We start from the raw sequence: 21,522 nt of genomic DNA, 5'->3' as shown, positions 1-21,522 counted from the left end.
ATGGCAACATAATGGATGACACATGATGCGTGTTCCACCAACCAAATGAGAATGATCTGTGTATGGTATATAAAGTAGCTTGAAATACTAACGGGTCAACACACCATTACTCTTCATAACAAACTATCTGATTGCACCCAAGACCAACACAATCTAACACATCAAAGTATTTTGTTTTGAAATTTAGGCCCAAGCAGAAATCACTGAAAACTAGGAGCTAGGGGGTTTGGGGATTTCCTGTTTGGGTATAGCACTGCTCTTTCAGTTACCTGCAAGATGAAGCTGACCCCCTAGAGATGTAGAATCTTTTTGACATCGGTTCATCCAGGGGGGTCTATATATATGTATAAATTGCAGTATCACTAGGTCTTTGAACAGTTCAGTAATATTTTCATACAGATCTGTGATTTAAATTTTTAACTAGTCATTGCTCCTTATAGGAACATACATTATGCATGATGACAGAAATTTGTAATAAACTTTACTACTTACTGGAAAGATACATTTACGGAGTAGTTTGTTTCTTTTTCCGAAGAGGAATGCATACTATAAACCATAATTCATAAATACCTCAGACAGTTTCGCTATTCCTATGGACCGATCCGGCCTATCAATCAAACTGTGCGCGTTCACCCATTTGACCAATCACAGCAATGATTGTGGTCGGACAAACTCGGTCATGCGCGGCAGAATCGTGCAGAATGTCATTGGGAGTGTTCCTACATGTTCCTACACGTGTCTTGCTCACGTGTGCTGGGGGCGGAGCTTAGTGGAAAGCCGGAACGGTCCATTGGTGGAGAGCGCATCAGGTGGGTGTGTATAAACCTTTGTTTATGACCGGTAAAAGTGTTTATTCATGGGCGTGACACACGACCTTGCACCTGTTCTTATAAGACAGTTTCTTTAGTCCTATTGGTCGAGAGCAACGGCTGAAACAGTTGTGCCACATCACGCGATACGCGCACAGCATTCCCTTATACGGAGTTGTTTACCCGAGGGCGGCGGAAGGCTTTACCATTTCATAGCTGGAGGGGTGTTGTGTTGAAAGAAATCATTTAACAATTATAATTTTTGCAATTATTTTACTTTTTGACCCAAAAGTGATGATGTGTTTGACTTGGAGTTGAAATCTGGCTTGACCCAAGCATTGTGTGTGGAGCACCTCATCATCACCTTTTGGGTTCGTAGACTTTGCATTCCATATGTATAGTTTTTGTATTCAGTTCACTCCTGACGTCTTCTGTTATGTCCAGGTGCAAGGTCATCTCTTGAAAAACTTCACTCACAGACTCCTAAAATAAAATAGTAACATTATATTATGATACAGTAACTCATTAACCATGTTATTTGAAAGAACATGAGTTTGTACCGAAGCACAGAGTTCAAAATCAGCACTACCTTGACCAAACAAACCTTGACTCTATCTTTAAAAGTGATCTTTGAGGGGTTTCCAGATTATACTTTTCTAGACTTTGACAGTATAAGCTATCAGATTGGAACAATTAAACTTATTTTTGGTAACTATAAACCTTGTACTTTGTCTCTAAGCAACAGAAACTGGAACTTACTTCTTGGAACCCAAGCCTCTTGAAAAGGGCCAGACTGGGCTCATTTTGGAGCCCTATCTTGGCTACAAATCTGCACATCTGGAGTTTAGTCACCCCTGGAATAAAAATATAATAAACAAAATTATTATAATGTTCTTCTGGTAAAGGATCCTCATAAGTGCACTAATTAAGTAACTCAGTGTAGCTCGCAACCCTGAGGATACCTGTTAAAAGAAGGGTGCTTGCTATAATGTGAAACAGAAACACAGGCATGACAGGGGTTATAAAATCCCAACATGAAAAGTGTTCTGGGACTTTTTACCTGCCGCTACCATCCTTAGTACATGGGACCTAGGGCTTAATGTCTCACCCGGAGGACAAAGTCCCCTCACAAATGGCACAAATGACAAATGACAAATGTGTGTTAATTAAAAACTAAATAATAAGCTTTTGTCGGAATCTTTAACAATTTTCTTTCAAAGAAAATAACATTCACATGTTAAACTCTTACCAAACTGCATCATTAGAAGTAGAGCTTCCTGTCCAATTCCCTTCCTTCTACATGACATATCTGTAAAACAAACAAAAATAGTAAAAACAGTTCGGCTTTGGGCAATAAAGCTCTCAGCCCTAGAAAAGTTCATATACTTTGCCCAAGCCTAAGGGGCTCAGGTGCTACAGTGATTAACTTCACTTGAGGCCTCCTTGTTTCATTACCAGAAATATATTATAGTAATAATAAAACAAATAAAGCAAGCAATTTCCAAAGAGCTATACAAAAAGCAAGCAAGCAAACAAAATCTAAGAGAACAAACTTGGTTCAGTAAAAAAAGAATTACCAGTCAAAATGTCCATGGTTTTGTCATTGATTTCCTGAAATCTTTCGGTATCGACATTTTCTGCTCACGTCAGAGTCTCTTTGGGCTGTTTTTATCTACACCATCTTCAGTGCTAAAAAAAACCCTCAACGAAATTAAGAAGGTTACCTGCAATCATGATTTCTATCTCCGCTGTATGGACGTCATCGTCTGAATCAATGCAGTAGAGATTAACATCACCGCACATGCAATCTACATCGATGTAAAGAAAGGGCAAAACAAAACGTTAGATTTGAACCATTTTGGGCAAGAATTACTGAGGATTTGGAGCAGTCGTACAAATACAGATGAACGACAAGTTGACTTCCTGTAGCCAGCATCCAATAACACTGAATATCCCGATGAGTTTGAAGTACAGTCTCGATATCTGTACTAGATAAGGAGATATTTAACCAAACAGTCAAAAAATGGCCGCTATTTTGAAATCCAAGATGGCTGCCATATGAGGGGCAATTACTGGTGGCCCCTGGACTAAAATTTGTGTATTGCGTTACTTTAACCATGTGCCAAGTTGCATGCTTTTAAGAGAAAGTGCACAATGATCAACAACAGGCAATTATCAATAAATTAAATCATTTTATTTTGACACCGATGTGTGTTCTGTACTTTCCCAAGTCCTGCGAACAAACTTTGCCATTTAAGCAGATGTCTTTACCAAGAATGCCTGGTAGCTAGAGGCACATCCTATATCCTAGCAGCGGGTACCGCAATCATTTAATACATGTTAAATTTGCATTGCAAAGAATATTCTTTATCCCAGATGCAAATTTAACATGTATTATTTGGTTTTACACATACACCGATGTATGTATAGCACTCATTATTCAGTTCTTTCCTGAGTTCTGCGGGATCAAAAAACACTATGTAATATAAGCCTTTTACTTGAGTGGGATTTGAATCCACGACCCTTGCACTCTACCAGAGCACTCTTTTTTCTTTTTCTTTTTTGCTTTACACACATTGGTGTAAAACCTAGTAATTTTATTATCCCCAAAGCAAATTTACAATTTTTTATACAAAAAAGAAAAAACTGTGTTTCATTGCTAGTCACACTCCTTTTAACTTATAAACCTGTTGTCTTTACGAACCTGTTTCTGGACACTCGGGAGTTTGCCATTTGTCTTTCTCAAGAAGAATAAATGTGCACTCTGTGAAAATAAGTATATTAAAAAAATATATTAGTAATATCTTTACAGCTCACCCAACCATAACTTTCAGAAAAACAAGTTACTGATGACCTGTTTTTGTTGTTGTACATTATAAGTTATCACACTAGCGCTAGTGGTGGAGTATGTTTAAATGTATATGCTTCTGCGACCCATATCCAACAAGGACGAAGGCTGTTTTGCCCATGCAGCTGAAGGCCGAGTTGGATTTGGGACCCAGACGTGCTATATTTTTGGATATTTCAGGAACGCGTATGTGATAACAACGCATATAACCATCAGTATTTGATGCAGAGCGCCACTTTTGAGTTTAAACTAACTTCTTATAAGCCATACATTTTGCGTATAGCATTTTTTATAGAAGTGCAATAGCTAGATTTCTGCGCCATCATGCGTTGAGGTACAGGACATCCTAAGCAACACTTAAGCAACAGCCGTAGCCGTAGCCGTAGCTGTAGTTGTGATAATGTAACCCTCCTCCCGACGGCCGCCAGGAGGAGGAGGGTTACGTTATCGCAACTATCGTAGCCGTAGCTGTAGGCTAAAGGAAAGATTGTGTATTTAAGGGGAATAGTCACTTTTTTCATCGAGGTGCCAGCTCTTTTGCATTTCATATTCCTCTGCAAGAGTCAGGGGCTCAGACGCTGTCAATTGTTGCAACACTTCGGACTGCATCCAGTCATTGTATCTGGGGATAAAGTTTAAAAACATGTCATCAAAAAAATAAACCTTTTCATTTATGGAACACACTTGTTTGAACGAGCACAAACACTGTGATATGTACTCTTGCCTGAATTATCCTGATTTTCAGAGATATTACCAATGATTTAACGGAATTCCAATCAATCGGAAAATCCCCATTGTGAGATAGCAAATTAGGCTGGCAGGGGGATTCGATAATTCAGTATGTCGAAATTTCACAAGCCACACTAGTGTTGGACCTAACAGTAAACATTATGTTTGTGCAAACAAAATCAAAGAAATTACATGTAGGCCTAGTAAAAGTAGTAACATTTCTGTAAAATGTATTCTTTCTTTTATGTATTCAAGACACAAATTCAGTGGTTTTGGAGTTAATTAACGGCGGATAAATTGGTGGCGACGTGCGGAAAATTATCCCAAATTTGTGTAAGTTATGTTGATCCATGGAGCAATTGATCTTACGTTTGGCCTTGATCAATATATCAATGCCCAGTGCAGGTGCAATGCAGAAAATTGCAAATTATTGCATTTTTGCATGCTGAAAAATAAAATGCTAAACCATGATGAATGTAGTAAGCTAAGTAAGCAATAATACAGATATTACCTGAAAACATGGTGTTCTTTGTAAGGTACAAACACAACACGGCTTCCCTCTATCAAGACATTTTCATTTATCCTCATTGTTAAAACAATTTTTAAGAATAAATATTGCATGAACTGAAGCAGTCGACACGGACTTTCATTTTTGTTGTATTTAGTCATTGGATCCATCCGGCCTCATGGTGGCGCCCTTCAGATATTTTTAAGGCAAGAATTATCTGCAGTGCATGGTGGCAATATAGCAAATGATAGCATTAGCATACAGTGCAAAATGATAAATATTATACTAAATAAATACACCACTAAATACTTTGAAGTCTCGCAGCTTTTTACATTAAAGAGGAAATTGTTCCCTGACTCTTGCACTTGAATCCTTTGCTCAATTTAATATGGAAAGTTTCTGCCAGAAATTCTGGTCCCGTCAAGTTATTCCCCATACAAGTTAAAACAACACCCATTACACGCCAAAGTATTTTTTTCCAAACGTCCCGGAGCATCACTCTTGAAAAAAATGTCCCTACACCTCTCGGCATTAATGACAACATTTTGACTCTGGGGTTGTTGACTTCCAACTTTATGTTCACATAGATCACATAAGCTATGTGATCTAAGCTATGTGATCTAAAATACATAACGTTGGAAGTCAACAACCACAGAGTCACAAGGACAAAATCTTCAAGCTGAAACCCTTTTGGGGCTCTCGAGTCTGTTGAAATTTATCAGCTCGCTCGATGCTCTTTTTTTTCTCCCTACTTAAGATGCACTCAGGCCTCGGCTCACTTATTTATAGCTCAGCCCAACTAGTTAAACTATCAGAATTTCATTTAAAAAGTAGTCATCGAAAGAACATGAAATGTTATAGTTTCTAGAGGTAGTGTCGCCCCTCCCCCGCCAAAGTTGAAATGAATCACAAAGCAAAAAGTTTGTAAACGTCATGTTGAAAAGGAAAGTTTATCACAAGAGGGCGACAGACCACAAAATCAAAGTACCAGTTTCAAGATGGCGGCTTCCATTGTAATCAACATGTGTAGTTCTAAACATTTTGTGTAAGTATACCCATATTTAATGAAGCTCATTTTCCCAATATATCATACCTTAATTTACCTTAATACCTTATTTGGCTTCCTAATATTTAGTCTATAGGATAACAAACCTGTGAAAATTTGACCTCAATCGGTCATCGAACTTGCGAGATAATAATAAATCAATGAAAGAAAAAAACACCCTTCCCTTGTTGTCTTGTCTGAATTGTCACACGAAGTTGCGGTTTGCGTTTAGATAGATGGTTGATTTCGAGACCTCAAGTTCTAAATCTGAGGTATCGAAATCAAATTTGTGGAAATTTACTTCTTTCTCGAAAACTATGGCACTTCAGAGAAAGCTGTTTCTCACAATGTTTTATACCATCAACCTCTCCCCATTATTACTTGTCACCAAGAAAGGTTTTATGCTCATAATTATTTTGAGTAATTACCAATATATAGGGTGCGTTCGTTTAGCTTCCCTGGGTCGACCCCGGTGTGGCGTTTTTTTTCCCCAGGACGAACGTGGGTAATTATCTGCACAAGTTCGTCCTGGGAAAAAAAACCTGCCGCACACCGGGGTCGACCCAGGGAAGCTAAACGAACGCATCCATTGTGTCCACTGCCTCTCAAAACATTTTGAATTTGTTGACATATTTTTATACGAAAATGCAAAAAATTATTAATTTCAAACTCAAATAAAAATGTAATATAATGAAAAATAAAATGAGTACAGAGCCCCCAGATTACTGGGTCAAGTCTGACAGCAATGTTGGCAAGTCTGCCGTATCCGACTGCTGTTTTTATCTCTTTATAAGTTAAAAATTTTACTGCTCAACTTTCTCAACTTTTGTTAGTCTTCAAGTTCAATCAATAGAATTATTACCCACCATGCCTACTTCTACAGAAACTATATTTAAGCTCCCACGTGAGCCTTAAAAAAAGGGGTCTAATATTTGGGCCTCCTTAACGCTCTACGTTTTTAAAATCAGCATTGATAAGCGTTGTAAGCGTGAAAGCGCTATATAAAAACTGGCTATTATTGTTATCATTATTATTATTGTTATAGTTTCTAGAAGTACCACCATGCCCACCAACCAAGCTGCCAAGGGAAATATTTTGCGACCTCGCCACCAACTTCTAGCCTTTTTTTTTTTGAGGGGACAAAATCTCTGGGGGTAGTAGACCCAGTAACTTGGGCCATGCTTGGGCACTGTACTCTGTTTTTTCCATCATCGGTCGTACTAGCACGAACAATAATATTGACAAAATTTCAAAAAAAAAGAGTACAGCGCCCCAGTTACTGAAACTAGGGGGATAGAATCTCCCGCCACTAAGACAGGTTTATCCGGAGGTCGGAGATTTGATTCTTGCTCAAGTCGTACACTTTGTTATGAATTCTTCCTCCAGGATGTCTATCGTTCTAAGCAGAGCGCTGCAGGATGTATGTAGAAGAAAGAAACAATCGGTTGCATCGTTATCAAATCACTATCGAAGGTGCTACAGTAGTAATTCAAACATCTTAACGCTGAGTGAAAGAGGAATCTTCAAAGACATTTTTCCAGTAGCAAAGTAAGTTGGCAGATTCTATTGTGTCAGTAATCTTCCTGAACCTTCTAAAGAATACAGGACTGAAAAAAGGGAGACCGTCAGCAAAGGGCTAGTAGATAACTCAGTTTAGTGCAAGCATGTTGGGCCGAATAAAAAATAATACCAGTTGATCGTCCCCGCCCGCATCCTTTTTCGCGGCCATGTCCTTTTTTTTTACCATTTACTATTTTTCAATTTTTGTAAGGACTGTCCTAGGAGCTTTTCCCGAATCTAACTTGATGCTCTTGAACACTTGTAACCGTCTGTTTCATAAAACAATATTAGTGAATGCCTACCAGCAAATCTTTTTAGTGTTATCCGACCCTGTTAGTGTTAGTGTTAACACAGGTCCTCATGCAACTAAATAGGTATAAATAAGTTTGCGGTTGATTCAAACTCTTTTGATATTTAACGAGAGAAAAAACTGCAAAATAAAACCCTCGTGATTGAAACTGCACGATGCATGGTTGGCAATAGGCCTGTGGCCAGCTCTCTGGCAATGTAATAATGTGCGTAAAGTGCCTGTCACCAATGTGACCCTGGTTCGACACCCAACCAGGGCCATATGTGAGTTGAGTTGTGCGTTGGTTCTCTGCTGTGCCTTGAGGGTTTTTCAGACCACCCAGTTTTCCTCCCTTGGGAAAAATCTAACACTTTCAATCTCTGGCTGTGCTCTGTGGTCATAATGGGTTGATGTGGCTGCCTGCCAAAGGCGCTCTTGCATGCTTGCTTCTCGAACACGTTGGTAGGCGTGTCCTTCCCAATTCAGCTGTAAGCTGCCAGTAAGGATTAGCCTCCCAAATTATATCTGAATTTCCTTGTTCATTCCAGCAGCGACTTGCCGAAAATACTGACCTCTGAACCCCAGTGTTTGTACTGCGGCTTTGACCCCACAGCATCCAGTCTTCACATTGGTAACCTTCTAGCCATCATTGCATTATTACATTGCCAGAGAGCTGGCCACAGGCCTATTGCATTGGTAAGTCTTAGATTAAAAACCAAAGACAAAGTTATTTTCCGAGACATGACATTCTTCTTTAATGTAGTTTGCAAATTTTGTTTGCCCAAAGGAAAATCGCAAAACTGGGCTAAATTTTTATTCACTTTAAATGTATTTTCTTATGTTAAAGTTTGTGTAGATTTTTGGGTGTATTTATTGTACTGAAAACTAAATGGTTCATCTTAATGGTTCTAATTTTATGTATTCCTAACTGAACACTAACATTCTTATATATTATTCCTAAAAAACTTTTGTAAGGGCCAAAATGAGTTACCTGTTTTTGAGATAGTAAAGTGAATGTATTTGAACTTTAATAGTCTGAAAAGTCTATAAAAGCATGCTTGACGCTTGTTGTGGCCAAGCGGTCTAATACGACGAACTCAAGCTCTGGTGGCAGTGTCATGGCTGAGCGGTTAAGAGCACCGGGTTCAAGCACTGGTGCTTGATCGGCAGGGTGTGGGTTCGGATCCCGGTCGTGACACTTGCTACATAAAATTGGGGAGGTAGTGCTTTCTGCTCTACCGGCTAGACTTCGAATTGAAGATACCCAAGCCTACATCCGTATGGACTGTGACAGGGGTAACCCTGTTTCAACCCTAGGAGTAGGTGGCAATGGCCTCTGGAAAAAAATAGTTGTAGCCCACACCTTGAAGTGGCCTTCAGGGCCTTGTGTGTCAGGCGACTTGCTTAAAAAAAAAAAAAAGTCTTGACATTTGTATTCTTGACCAAAACACTTAACCACTATTTTTTTGTTCTTTTGATGGGACATAAAGCCGCAGGTCAAATGCAATTCATAATGCTATAGTAAAGAGAAGGTATTTCTTTAAATGTAAATCTCCTTTTTCCAGATTGGTGGTGCCACTGCGTTGGTCGGCGACCCCAGTGGCAAAACGAAGGAAAGAGAACCCCTACAGTCAGCAGTGGTACAGTCCAATGCAGCCTCCATCAAGGACAGTCTGGAGAGGATCTTCACAAACCATGAGAGATATTTCTGGAAGGAGTCTAAACCCCTTCCCCAGATCAGGTTAGTACATCATTGTTCCTAGTGGTGTATGGTCTCACGGTGCCAATTTCTCCCAAGAGAGAATTGCTTGATCTTAACCCCTGGAAGTGTAACTTTACTATATCAAATTATATGGAAAATGTTGAATAGTTCGAGGTTGGTCTTATCATCAACTGTATGTTTACAAATTAAAAACTTTGGAAGTAGTAAAATGTCATTATTGTGTGATCCAGTATCTAAATTCTTCTTGAGCACCAAGCCAGCCCTCCTGGATTTTCCAACCCAAACCACCCCCCCCCCCAACACTCAATGGATCTCTTATTTCACAATCACATCGCCTTGGTCAACTTTTACCTCATGCACTGTAAGTCCAGTCTCCTTCCTACCAGTGCTTCCTAACTGACTCCCACTATGAATGACACTGACCCTAACCCGAGCATTCTTTCTACCCTTTCCATGGATATCTTATACCCACATGGACCCTCACCCCAACCCGGATTGAGTTAATCCTCTGTAAGCCCCACCTACCTCCAACCTCTTATTTGTGATGCCAAGCTGCGAATCGCACAATTTTCTTTTTCAAAAATGGAATTAAGTTTGAGACAGAAGACTAACTTCTGATGTGTCAGGTTTGTTTTTTTTCACTCCAGAATTATGGATAACCACAGCTGGTATAAAGACATTAATGTTATCAGTTTTCTCTCTGGTGTTGGTCGTAAGCTTCGGATGGGAACACTTCTCTCAAGACAAAGGTATTTTCTTCTTCAAAATATAGACCTTGGGCATGTGCTCATCATTGTATATTGTTGTACATTTAGGTCCATAGCGTGGCACATGTTCCACCACTCAAATGGCAAGGATCTGTTTGTGAGAAATTATAAACGCATTTTTCTTATGCATGTGAATTTTCTGAGGTGTCTGACTCATTTGGTAAAAATTGTCTTTAACTTACAATAGTTTTATTCTTATGTGCAAATGGAAACTAAATTTCTTAATATTAATGATGACAATAATTTTTTTTAAATTGTACTTACTATTGTAATTCCGATTTTAACTCCATGATCCGTGTTTAACCTTCCCACAGTGTGCAGACTCGCTTAGCCAGCAACCAGGGAATGAATTTTGCCGAGTTCTCCTACCAACTCTTCCAAGCCTATGACTTTCTGCATCTACACAGGGAACATGGCTGCCTCATTCAAGTGAGTGGAAGGCCTTATCAGAATTTGCGGCTACACCTACGGCTATGGCTAGATTTCTATGTCATCATGCCTGAAAGTATAGGAAAACCTTAGCAGCACCCTTAACAACAGACATAGCCATAGCTGCAGCGGCTATTTTTGATACAGTTTTAAGGCCCGGTCCCACTGCAGCGATACGGAGTACGATAACGATAACGACGCAAAGAGAACGCATTCCATTGGTTGAACGAGCGTGTGCGTAGTCTGCGTGGAGCAATGCCACCAATAGAATGCATTTTCTTTGCGTCGTGATCGTTATCGTTTTCGTTTTCGCTGCAGTGGGACCGGGCCTTTATGAACCCCTTGTAGTGACATCACGCATAGCTATTGGCTGCCCATGGTCTGCTAGTATGAGCGTCAAATTGCTTACAAAGATATTGGTGCGCACCTAGCCATGCACACGTTGCCGAAAACTCACTGCCACATCAGTTACAGATAAAGAATTTGACACCCAAGATGGCAGGACCAAACCTTGTTATGTTTGATGACGTCAGGGCCTAATTTTCACTGCTCTGCTTAACAGTATTTTGGGGGTTGACTGTGTTCTTTTTTACGTTTTTCTAGCTCGGAGGAACTGACCAGCTTGGTAATCTGATGACAGGTCATGACCTTGTGAAGAAAGTCACTGGAAAGGATGTTTATGGTAAGGTCATCTTGTTTTTATCCTTTCAAGCCAGTAATTTGGATGGAGGACGGGTTCAAAACAACATAACACTGTTATTTTGGCATAACCCGACCGACTCTAAAAAATACAGCCTGGGAGAATAAAAAAATTCCATGAAATCTATGAAATTAAAAATAAACTTAACAAATCAAAAGAGAAAACTTTATCGCCGTTTCCAAGAATTTGTTAATAATTAAGAATTTTATTTGAACATAACCGGTTTTGTATCATAATTTTAAATTTTATTGTATAATAATTTGTTATCATAACAGGAATTGCAATCCCATTGGTGACCAGTTCCACCGGTGCTAAACTGGGCAAGACTGCTGGCAATGCAGTATGGGTTAATGAGGACAAGACATCACCCCTTGACCTCTACCAGGTTAGTTTCTGGGGCTATGTGTGAGCCAACAGCTTTAAAGGCACTGGACACCTTTGGTAATTGTCAACGACCAGTATTCTTTTTTGGTGTATCCCAACATACGCATAAAATAGCAAACCTGTGAAAATTTTGGCTCATCTAGTCATGGAAGTTGCAAGAGAATAATGAAAGAAAAAAAAAGTGAGAAATTACCTCTTTCTCGTAACCGACATTGCTTCAGAGGGAGCCGTTTTAGCAGCTCCCCACTAGGCTACACCAAGTCAGTTTTTATGCTAAGAATTGTTTTAAGTAATTACCAATAGTGTCCAGTGCCTTAAAGTTATGGCTATCCTGTTGGAAAGTCATTGCGACTTACCAATAGTGTCCAGTGCCTTAAAGTTATGGCTGTCCTGTTGGAAAGTCATTGCGACTTATAGTGTCCAGTGCCTTAAAGTTATGGCTATCCTGTTGGAAAGTCATTGCGACTTACCAATAGTGTCCAGTGCCTTAAAGTTATGGCTATCCTGTTGGAAAGTCATTGCGACTTATAGTGTCCAGTGCCTTAAAGTTATGGCTATCCTGTTGGAAAGTCATTGCGACTTACCAATAGTGTCCAGTGCCTTAAAGTTATGGCTATCCTGTTGGAAAGTCATTGCGACTTACCAATAGTGTCCAGTGCCTTAAAGTTATGGCTATCCTGTTGGAAAGTCATTGCGACTCATAGTGTCCAGTGCCTTAAAGTTATGGCTATCCTGTTGGAAAGTCATTGCGACTTATAGTGTCCAGTGCCTTAAAGTTATGGCTATCCTGTTGGAAAGTCATTGCGACTTATAGTGTCCAGTGCCTTAAAGTTATGGCTATCCTGTTGGAAAGTCATTGCGACTTACCAATAGTGTCCAGTGCCTTAAAGTTATGGCTATCCTGTTGGAAAGTCATTGCGACTTACCAATAGTGTCCAGTGCCTTAAAGTTATGGTTATCCTGTTGGAAAGTCATTGCGACTTATAGTGTCCAGTGCCTTAAAGTTATGGCTATCCTGTTGGAAAGTCATTGCGACTTACCAATAGTGTCCAGTGCCTTAAAGTTATGGCTATCCTGTTGGAAAGTCATTGCGACTTACCAATAGTGTCCAGTGCCTTAAAGTTATGGCTATCCTGTTGGAAAGTCATTGCGACTTATAGTGTCCAGTGCCTTAAAGTTATGGCTATCCTGTTGGAAAGTCATTGCGACTTACCAATAGTGTCCAGTGCCTTAAAGTTATGGCTATCCTGTTGGAAAGTCATTGCGACTTACCAATAGTGTCCAGTGCCTAGTTATGGCTATCCTGTTGGAAAGTCATTGCGACTTACCAATAGTGTCCAGTGCCTTAAAGTTATGGCTATCCTGTTGGAAAGTCATTGCGACTTATAGTGTCCAGTGCCTTAAAGTTATGGCTATCCTGTTGGAAAGTCATTGCGACTTACCAATAGTGTCCAGTGCCTTAAAGTTATGGCTATCCTGTTGGAAAGTCATTGCGACTTATAGTGTCCAGTGCCTTAAAGTTATGGCTATCCTGTTGGAAAGTCATTGCGACTTATAGTGTCCAGTGCCTTAAAGTTATGGCTATCCTGTTGGAAAGTCATTGCGACTTACCAATAGTGTCCAGTGCCTTAAAGTTATGGCTATCCTGTTGGAAAGTCATTGCGACTTATAGTGTCCAGTGCCTTAAAGTTATGGCTATCCTGTTGGAAAGTCATTGCGACTTACCAATAGTGTCCAGTGCCTTAAAGTTATGGCTATCCTGTTGGAAAGTCATTGCGACTTACCAATAGTGTCCAGTGCCTTAAAGTTATGGCTATCCTGTTGGAAAGTCATTGCGACTTATTCTGGTGTACACATAATAATAATAATAATAATAATAATAATAATAATAATAATAATAATAATAATAATTTGTCTCTAAGGACAAATGTAATGAAGGCAAGGATAGAGAAAGCAAACGTCTCTCCTATGTGTAGAATGTGCAATAAAGCAGAGGAGACTGTATTTCATATTGTTAGCGAATGCAGTAAGATGGCCCAGACGGAGTACAAAGGAAGACATGACAAGCTGGCCAAGGTGATTCACTGGGATCTGTGTAAGAAGTATGGTGTCAAAGTACTTGCGAAATGGTACGACCATATTCCGGAGAAAGTTGTAGAGAACGACCAGGTCAAGATCCTATGGGACTTTAACATTCAGACCGATCATGTTATACAACATAGGCGTCCGGATGTTGTGCTATTAGATAAGACGAAGAAGATGTGTCATCTCATTGACATAGCGGTGCCAGGTGATATAAGGGTAGCTTCGAAGGAGATGGAAAAGATCGAGAAGTACCAGGACCTGGCCAGGGAACTTCGTAAGATTTGGCAGGTAAAGGTAAAAGTAGTCCCCGTGGTGGTTGGAGCACTTGGCACCATTCCCAAAGCACTGGGGAAACATCTAGATGAAATAGGGACAAATGTGAGGGTAGATCTATTACAGAAGGCAGCGCTTTTGGGAACAGCGAGGATCCTGAGAAAGACCCTTGAGATCTAAGGCTACGGGACGTAGCCCGGCTCGAGGAGTTACCGGCACAAAGGAAAATGAGATCTTTCTTTTGCATGCTGTGATAAAATGAAATAATAATAATAATAATAATAATAATAATAATAATAATAATAATAATAATAATAATAATAATAATAATAATAATAATAATAATAATAATAATAATAATAATAATAATAATAATAATAATAATAATAATAATAATAATAATAATAATAATAATAATAATAATAATAATAATAATAATAATAATAATAATAATAATAATAATAATATTTAAAATTTATATTGCGCTCCTTACATACAAAATGATCAAAGGCGCAGAACACATGTTAAAAAGTACAGAGTGGAAGAAAAAGACAAAGAAAAAAGACTGGTCACCAGGCCAGTGCCCAAACAGAAGTATGGGGATACGTCTGTCCCCCAACAGAGAACTAATAGTTACTTATTACATAGGCCTATCCCTGCTGGCATCGGTAATGTTTTGACCTTTTCAGGAGACAGACGCCTCTAACCCTATCTATGCTAAAATTCTAAACTAACTGGCAAGGTGACCATGTATATGCATCCAAACTCCAAAGCTGGCATACACTATTATTAAATACTGACTGTCTGATTTATTTGCAGTATTTTGTACGGCTTCCGGATGCTGACATGGAAAGATACCTGAAGTTATTCACCTTTTTGCCCCTAAATGAAATCGATGATATTATCACCAAACATAAGGTAGGAACTAACAAGTGACACTCTGTTCAATGGAACATTGTGCATTACTCTTATCACACCACTAAGTTTATAACAAAACTGTATTCCCTGCATGACATCACCAAGTGGATAAGATTACCAGACTCAAGCTCTGGTGTTTCTGATCAGCAGAGTGCAAGTTCGAGTCTCGGTCGTGACACTTGTGTCCTTAAGTTAGACACTTAAGGACGAGTCACACTGCCGTGATAACGAAAACGATAACGATCACGACGCAAAGAGAACGCATTCTAATGGTTGAATTGCTACACGTAGAATACGCACACGCTCATTCAACCAATGGAATGCGTTTTCTTTCGACGTTATCTTTATCGTTCTCGTTGTCGCTGCAGTGGGACAGAGCCTTAAGGCCCTTTTCGAAATGACTGGATTGGGCTTTGGAGTCGGCTCAGGCTAGCATTGCCCCGCCGGTTGTTTTGACAATTGCGCAATCTTTGGGTATACACGCACAGGGTTTCAGACAAGAGATTGGAGCCTTGAGCTGAATCCCAAGCCGAAGCTGTGGTTTCCAAAAGGGCCTTAACCATTATTGATGTGCCTGGTCGAGTGTTTTGTGTGATGCAAGCAACAGATCCAGTGTACTTAAAGGAACACGTTGCCTTGGATCAGTCGAGTTGGTCTTTGAAAAGCGTTTGCAACCGTTTTTTATAAAATGCATATGATTAGAAAGATATTTTAAAAGTAGTATATAATGATCCACACAAAAATCACTCAAAATTGCCTGGTTTTCCTTTTACCTCGTCGACAAACACGGTCGGTTATTATGGGAGTCAAATTTTTGACTCCCGTGAATGGCCGACTGTGTTAGTTTGCGAAGTAAAAGGAAAACCACGCTATTTCAAGGCAAATGTGCGTGGATCATTGTATTCTACTTTTAAAACATCTTTCTAACCATATGCATTTTATAAAAAATGTTTGCAAACGCTTTTCAAAGACCAAATCGACCGATCCAAGGCAACGTGTTCCTTTAAGAGAAGGGGTTCGCCCTGGTGTTTATGTTTGAATTGGCTGCTTATTAGGTTACAGCGCCTTGTCAACCAGTAAATGGTGCTATGTAAAGCTAAAAGGTCAGGGCCCAATTTCATAGTGCTGCTAAGCACACAAATTTGCTTAGCATGAAATTTCTTCCTTGAAAAAAACGGGATTACCAACCATATTTCCATTTGTTGCATATTGCTTGTTACTTGTATTCAACTGTTGTTTGTTTATCCTCAAAACCACGTGGAAATTTGGTTGGTAATTCTGTTTTTATCGAGGCAAAAATTTCATGCTAAGCAAATTCTTGTGCTCAGCAGCACTATGAAATTGGCCCCTGATACCTTATAGGAAGAATACTGAACGATGGAGATACATGAGCATCACTGAGGGATGGATTTAAATTTGATATATGAAGCCACTATTATTATGCTATTATTATATTCACTTTCTCCAGAAGACACCTAAGAATCGCAAAGCCCAAGAGAAACTGGCCGAACAGGTTCTGCTGCTGGTGCATGGAGGTAAGGAAACATTTGGTTGTCCAGTAAAAAGGATATTAATTCAAAATATATAAATAACTTGGGGGCTAATCATCCTTACTTGCAGCTAAGAGCTGAATTGCGAAGGACGCGGCTACATTGTGTTCGAGAAGCGGGCATGCAAGGGCGCCTTTGGCTGTCAGCCACATCAACCCATTATGACCACGGAGCACAGCCAAGATCGAGATTGTTTGATTTTTCCCGAGGGAGGAAAACCGGATGGTCTGGAAAACCCTTGTGGCACAGCAGAGAACCAACGCACAACTCAACTCACATATGGCCCTGGCTGGGAATTGCACCGGGGTCACCTTGGTGAGAGGCAAACGCTTTAGCGCTTTACGCACAAGCTACATATGATCGTCTATCTATTCTGTACTCCTCTTTGTTGCCATGAATGGATATATTTTGTTTATGCCTCTGATGACGGCCCAGTATGGATCGAAAACTAAGGCCAAATATAGATATGTATTTGTTAATGTGATTTCATGACTTATTTAAAGACAGTGGGCATTGTCATAGACCAGTCTTCTCACTTGGTGTATCTCAACATATGCATAAAATAACAAACCAGTGAAAATTTGAGCTCAATTGGTCGTCGAAGTTGCGAGATAATAATGAAAGAAAAAATACTCTTGTCACACGAAGTTGTGTGCGTTTAGATGGTTGATTTCAAGACCTCAAATTCTAAATCTGAGGTCTCGAAATCCAATTCGTGGAAAATCACTTCTTTCTCGAAAACTGTGTCACTTCAGAGGGAGCCGATTCTCCCAATCTTTTATACCATCAATCTCTCCCCATTACTCATTACCAAGTGAGGTTTTATGCTAATAAGCATTTTGCCTTTAAAGCCATTGGACCCTTTCGGTAAACAGTTATGTCCAAGTCCCACACTTCATGTATCACAACTTATATATAAAATAACAATCCTGTGGAAATTTAGGCTCAATCAGACATCGGAGTCGGGAGAAAATAACGTGAAAACCCACTCCTGTTTTCGCGCGTTTCGCCGTGTCATGACATGTGTTTATAACAAATCCGTTATTCTCGCTAACGAGAATTTATATTGTTTTACCGTTTTCTCAAAAAGTAAAGTATTTCATGGACTAATATTTCAAGAGAAGTCTTTCACCATTACCTTCTGTAAACCCTGTAAATTATTTGTAAATCTGTGAACTTTTTTTTTTCTTTCTGTACCGAAAGGGTCCAATGGCTTTAACTGTATATATATTTCCATGTTTAAAGTGTTTTTTTGCATTTTTCCTTTTGGCCTTTGCACCATTTTCCAAACTTTTGCTTGGACACTATTTAATCGATTTTGTTTTAAAGTTTTTCCCAAATTAAAGCTGAATTCTTCAGTTATACAGATCTGTCAGAATTTGTTAAATCTCATCACTGTGTTTACGAGTTATTAATTCCTTAACATGATTTATAAAACAAAAATAGACCTGCCACAAAGTGCTTTTGATGCACAAACCAAAATCTTATCATTATATCTTACCATCCTCTCTCTGTATTTATTGTTCTTATGTGTAATGTAATTTTTAATGATTTTTGGCGTTGAACAAAGAATTGACTAGAGTGGGATTCGAACCAACGACCTCCGGATTAACGTGCCGGCGCTCTACCAACTGAGCTATCTAGCCCTATATTGGCGGTGTCCCTGTTTTGTCAATGTCTTTGTTCGGGGGTGCCAGTCAGAAGCCATACAACCGTTAACTGCCGTGTAGCCAGGGATCACACCCAAATTACGATACAACCTGGGAAGCGGCAGCTAGGGGATCACCTTAAGGGGATGCGACTTTTTGTTTCAGATATCAATATAAACCACAAGGGAAACTGACTGGGTAAATTTGTAAATGATTTTTGGCGTTGAACAAAGAATTGACTAGAGTGGGATTCGAACCAACGACCTCCGGGGGCTCCGGATTAACGTGCCGGCGCTCTACCAACTGAGCTATCTAGCCCTATATTGGCGGTGTATACTTTTTTACATTGCGCCTTTGAGCAGCGTTGCATATGCCTTTTTGAGATATGGCAGACACAATGCTACAACACTGTAAAGTTGTGGTAAATTTGTGCATATTCACCATAGTAGTTATTCAGTGAAGTGCGCATTTTAGGCGACGCGGCATTTACACGTAAACCTAATGACCACCAACATGGTGAGCATGGATCAGTCGCGGCGTGTGATGCGCGCGTATCACGTCCGTCATACCTCAAAAAGGCTTATTGCCTCACTTTTGAGCTTTTAATTTTGGTTGTCTCTTTTTCTAATTTTTTGGGTTGTTCTCTGAATTTTAAAACATTGTAATGTTTATTATTATTGCTACTGAATAGATTTGGTAACAATCTTCTCTCTTTGTCATAATGTGTAATGTGATTTTTAATGGTTTAATATTTTAACTGTACATTGTCATGCGTCTGGAATTGGCGCAATATAAATTAATATATTATTGTTATTATTAAAAAAGAAAGCCCAATATAAGTTCTATCTAAAACAAAATTGAGGATTGTTATTTTCATTACAGAGAGTGGTTTAGACAAAGCTATTCGGCAGACTGACGCCCTGTACAGCACTGAACGACAAAGCTTGGAGCAGCTGAATGCAACAGAGATTACAGAGCTGTTCCGAGGAGCCTCAATCACCAGTCTACTCCTGGAGCCTGGATACAGTGTGGGGCAGTTACTGGATAGGCTCAAGTGCCTACCACAAGGATGTGAGTAGTCAGGGAACTAGATATAGTCTTAAGACGGTAGACTTTAGAACACTACATGTAGGTGGGGAAGCATTCATATTTATAGGAATGTCCTATTGTTTATGTTTTTTGCATGAGTACAATTAAAGTTGAATGACCCGATACTCTTCAAAAACATGGCATGCCCCCCCCCCCCCTTTGTTATTAATATTAAAGTCTATTAAACCTATTTTCAAATGTATTGCTTTATGTATTGCTTTGTGTACTGATTGCTTTTTTTATTTTATAATGTCTAGTATTCCAACCTCGAGTTTACTTTATATACTAGCCATGCCAATATCTAAGTTGTAATTTAGTTGTAACAGTGTTTTCATATTCTTATATTGTTTTTGTTTTGTTGTCGTATAAGTGGGGTCTCTACTCGACAAGCTGATGCTTCTTGGAGACCTCCATCCTCACACAGAATCCTATTAATAATAATAATAATAAATAATATTTATAGAGCGCCTTTTACAAAAGTTACAAAGCGCTGTACAATAACTACGAATAAACACAAATTATAATAACTAAGCTTAGCAAAGAAGTAAATGAGTCTTTAACATGGCTTTGAAGGATTCAAGAGATGAAGCCTGACGGATGTGAAGAGGGAGATTGTTCCATAATGTAGGTGCGCTGACTGTGAATTTTTATCTTCCAGTATGCGCTAATCCAGCAATCAGAAGCTCGAACTACTAGGGGGATAAAAACATATATTCTGCGACCTCTGTTATATATCCTACTTCCTCTGTTTTTATTACACAGTGCGTATTGTGAAATGTCATTTTGTCATGCTCTGTATACGGACAGTGCAAAAATTACATTCTAAACTTTGTGCGCGTGAAAAAAAACGCTCTGAAATTTCAAATTTTGCGCGTTGCAAGTGAGACTGGAAGATAGCGCTTTATTTTTTTGTATTCCACTCGCACTTGTGTGATAACTTATAATGTTGTACTTATGGTTTCCTTAATCATTATAATAAAATGTAAATTACATTTATATCACTTTTCTTTGTGTGTGGTAAAAATAAAATAAATTAATGATGTATTGATTGTATTGGTTAGCCTTTGGAACGCTCTCCCAGGAAGCTGACAATGCACTAGTGTAAAGCACATTGATACATTATTGTAATACATGTACATGTATATGGCAAGTTGTTGTCAGGGTATAACATAGTTTTGTCTATCTATAGTGCCTATTTATGTTTATTGATCTTTTTTACAATTAATAGATCGTGGAGAGAAGATTTTACAAGGTGGCGGTGTGTATATTAACCACCAAAGGGTGACCAGGGCAGACCAGGTTCTGATCAATGGGGAACATATACTCAACAACAATCTCACTCTCGTTAGGATAGGTAAGTCCTCTACATCTCATACATCAATTAATCAGTCAATAAAGTGAAGGCCATTCAGGATCTCGAGCCTGCCCAGTGATCTTGGTCCAGATGACCGGGTCCAACATAACTGTTTACCTTTTGTGGTGTGGTTTTAAAAATTGGCCAGTCCAGTTTTTAATATTTTATGTCGTTGATTATTTTATCCTTTTGTTTGCTGCTGTTTGTATTTGTTCAGCACCTTGAGATCCAGTTATGGATGTAAGGCGCTTTATAATTTTTGACTTTGCCTTATTGTCATTCACGAAGCCAATTTCAGAAACCCGTTATCATTGCAAATGTGGTATCGTTTTAAAGACGAACACTTCAGCTTTACACTTCAGAGTAACACATAATAGAAATATACTTAGTTAAAAAAAGTTTCCTAACTTTTTGTGAGCAGTTTATTATTAGTCTATTCTCAATTTTACTTCAGGTAGATAACCCGTTTGTTTCTTCCTCTTTTTCTTATAGGGAAAAAGAACTATTATGTTGTGAAGTGGGTATGAAGAACCGCTACTCAAGAATCAACTGGTAGCATCGAGTGTACCCTGAAGCACCTTTGTTTTGAACTTAGCATCTGCCTTGTGAACATGATGATGGTCTCCAGTAGAGGTTGTAGACTCCTCTCAAGGTGTTTTGTAGGGTGAGTTGATCAGACACCTACATGCATAAAAGAACCGAAAGGGCGTGGCTACTTCTACAGCAAACATTTGCAAAAAACTTTGGTTTGGAAACATTTGTGTGTGCCAACATCAGCAAACATTTGCAGTCGCCGACTCATTTCCGAGTCGT

At 39.1% G+C, this 21,522-nt stretch overlaps 2 protein-coding genes across 2 annotated transcripts; one reads left to right on the top strand and one right to left on the bottom strand.

The window, feature by feature from the left end:
• Window positions 1-1,034: 1,034 nt before the first annotated feature.
• LOC117292950 (N-acetyltransferase 9-like protein) lies at window positions 1,035-5,035 on the bottom strand. Its single transcript, XM_033775131.1, has 7 exons — window positions 4,898-5,035; window positions 4,170-4,279; window positions 3,514-3,573; window positions 2,534-2,617; window positions 2,059-2,118; window positions 1,569-1,663; window positions 1,035-1,292 (listed from the first exon to the last, which is right to left on the bottom strand). Exons 1-7 carry the CDS (start codon window positions 5,005-5,007, stop codon window positions 1,170-1,172), a joined length of 642 nt encoding a protein of 213 aa, XP_033631022.1. The 5' UTR covers window positions 5,008-5,035; the 3' UTR covers window positions 1,035-1,169.
• An 855-nt stretch (window positions 5,036-5,890) lies between these two features.
• On the top strand, window positions 5,891-21,284 carry LOC117292516 (tyrosine--tRNA ligase, mitochondrial-like). Its single transcript, XM_033774587.1, has 13 exons — window positions 5,891-5,939; window positions 7,326-7,487; window positions 8,337-8,484; window positions 9,354-9,529; window positions 10,159-10,260; window positions 10,593-10,707; window positions 11,311-11,389; window positions 11,683-11,792; window positions 14,969-15,067; window positions 16,536-16,602; window positions 19,149-19,337; window positions 20,584-20,709; window positions 21,202-21,284. The coding sequence occupies exons 1-13, from the start codon at window positions 5,893-5,895 to the stop codon at window positions 21,234-21,236; spliced, it is 1,455 nt and encodes a 484-aa protein (XP_033630478.1). The 5' UTR covers window positions 5,891-5,892; the 3' UTR covers window positions 21,237-21,284.
• Window positions 21,285-21,522: the final 238 nt, after the last annotated feature.

The sequence above is a fragment of the Asterias rubens genome, chromosome 7 (assembly GCF_902459465.1).
Source record: "Asterias rubens chromosome 7, eAstRub1.3, whole genome shotgun sequence".
Lineage (NCBI taxonomy): Eukaryota > Metazoa > Echinodermata > Asteroidea > Forcipulatida > Asteriidae > Asterias > Asterias rubens.
The sequence above is the reverse complement of the archived record's forward strand: the minus strand, read 5'-3'. Positions and strand labels throughout refer to the sequence as shown.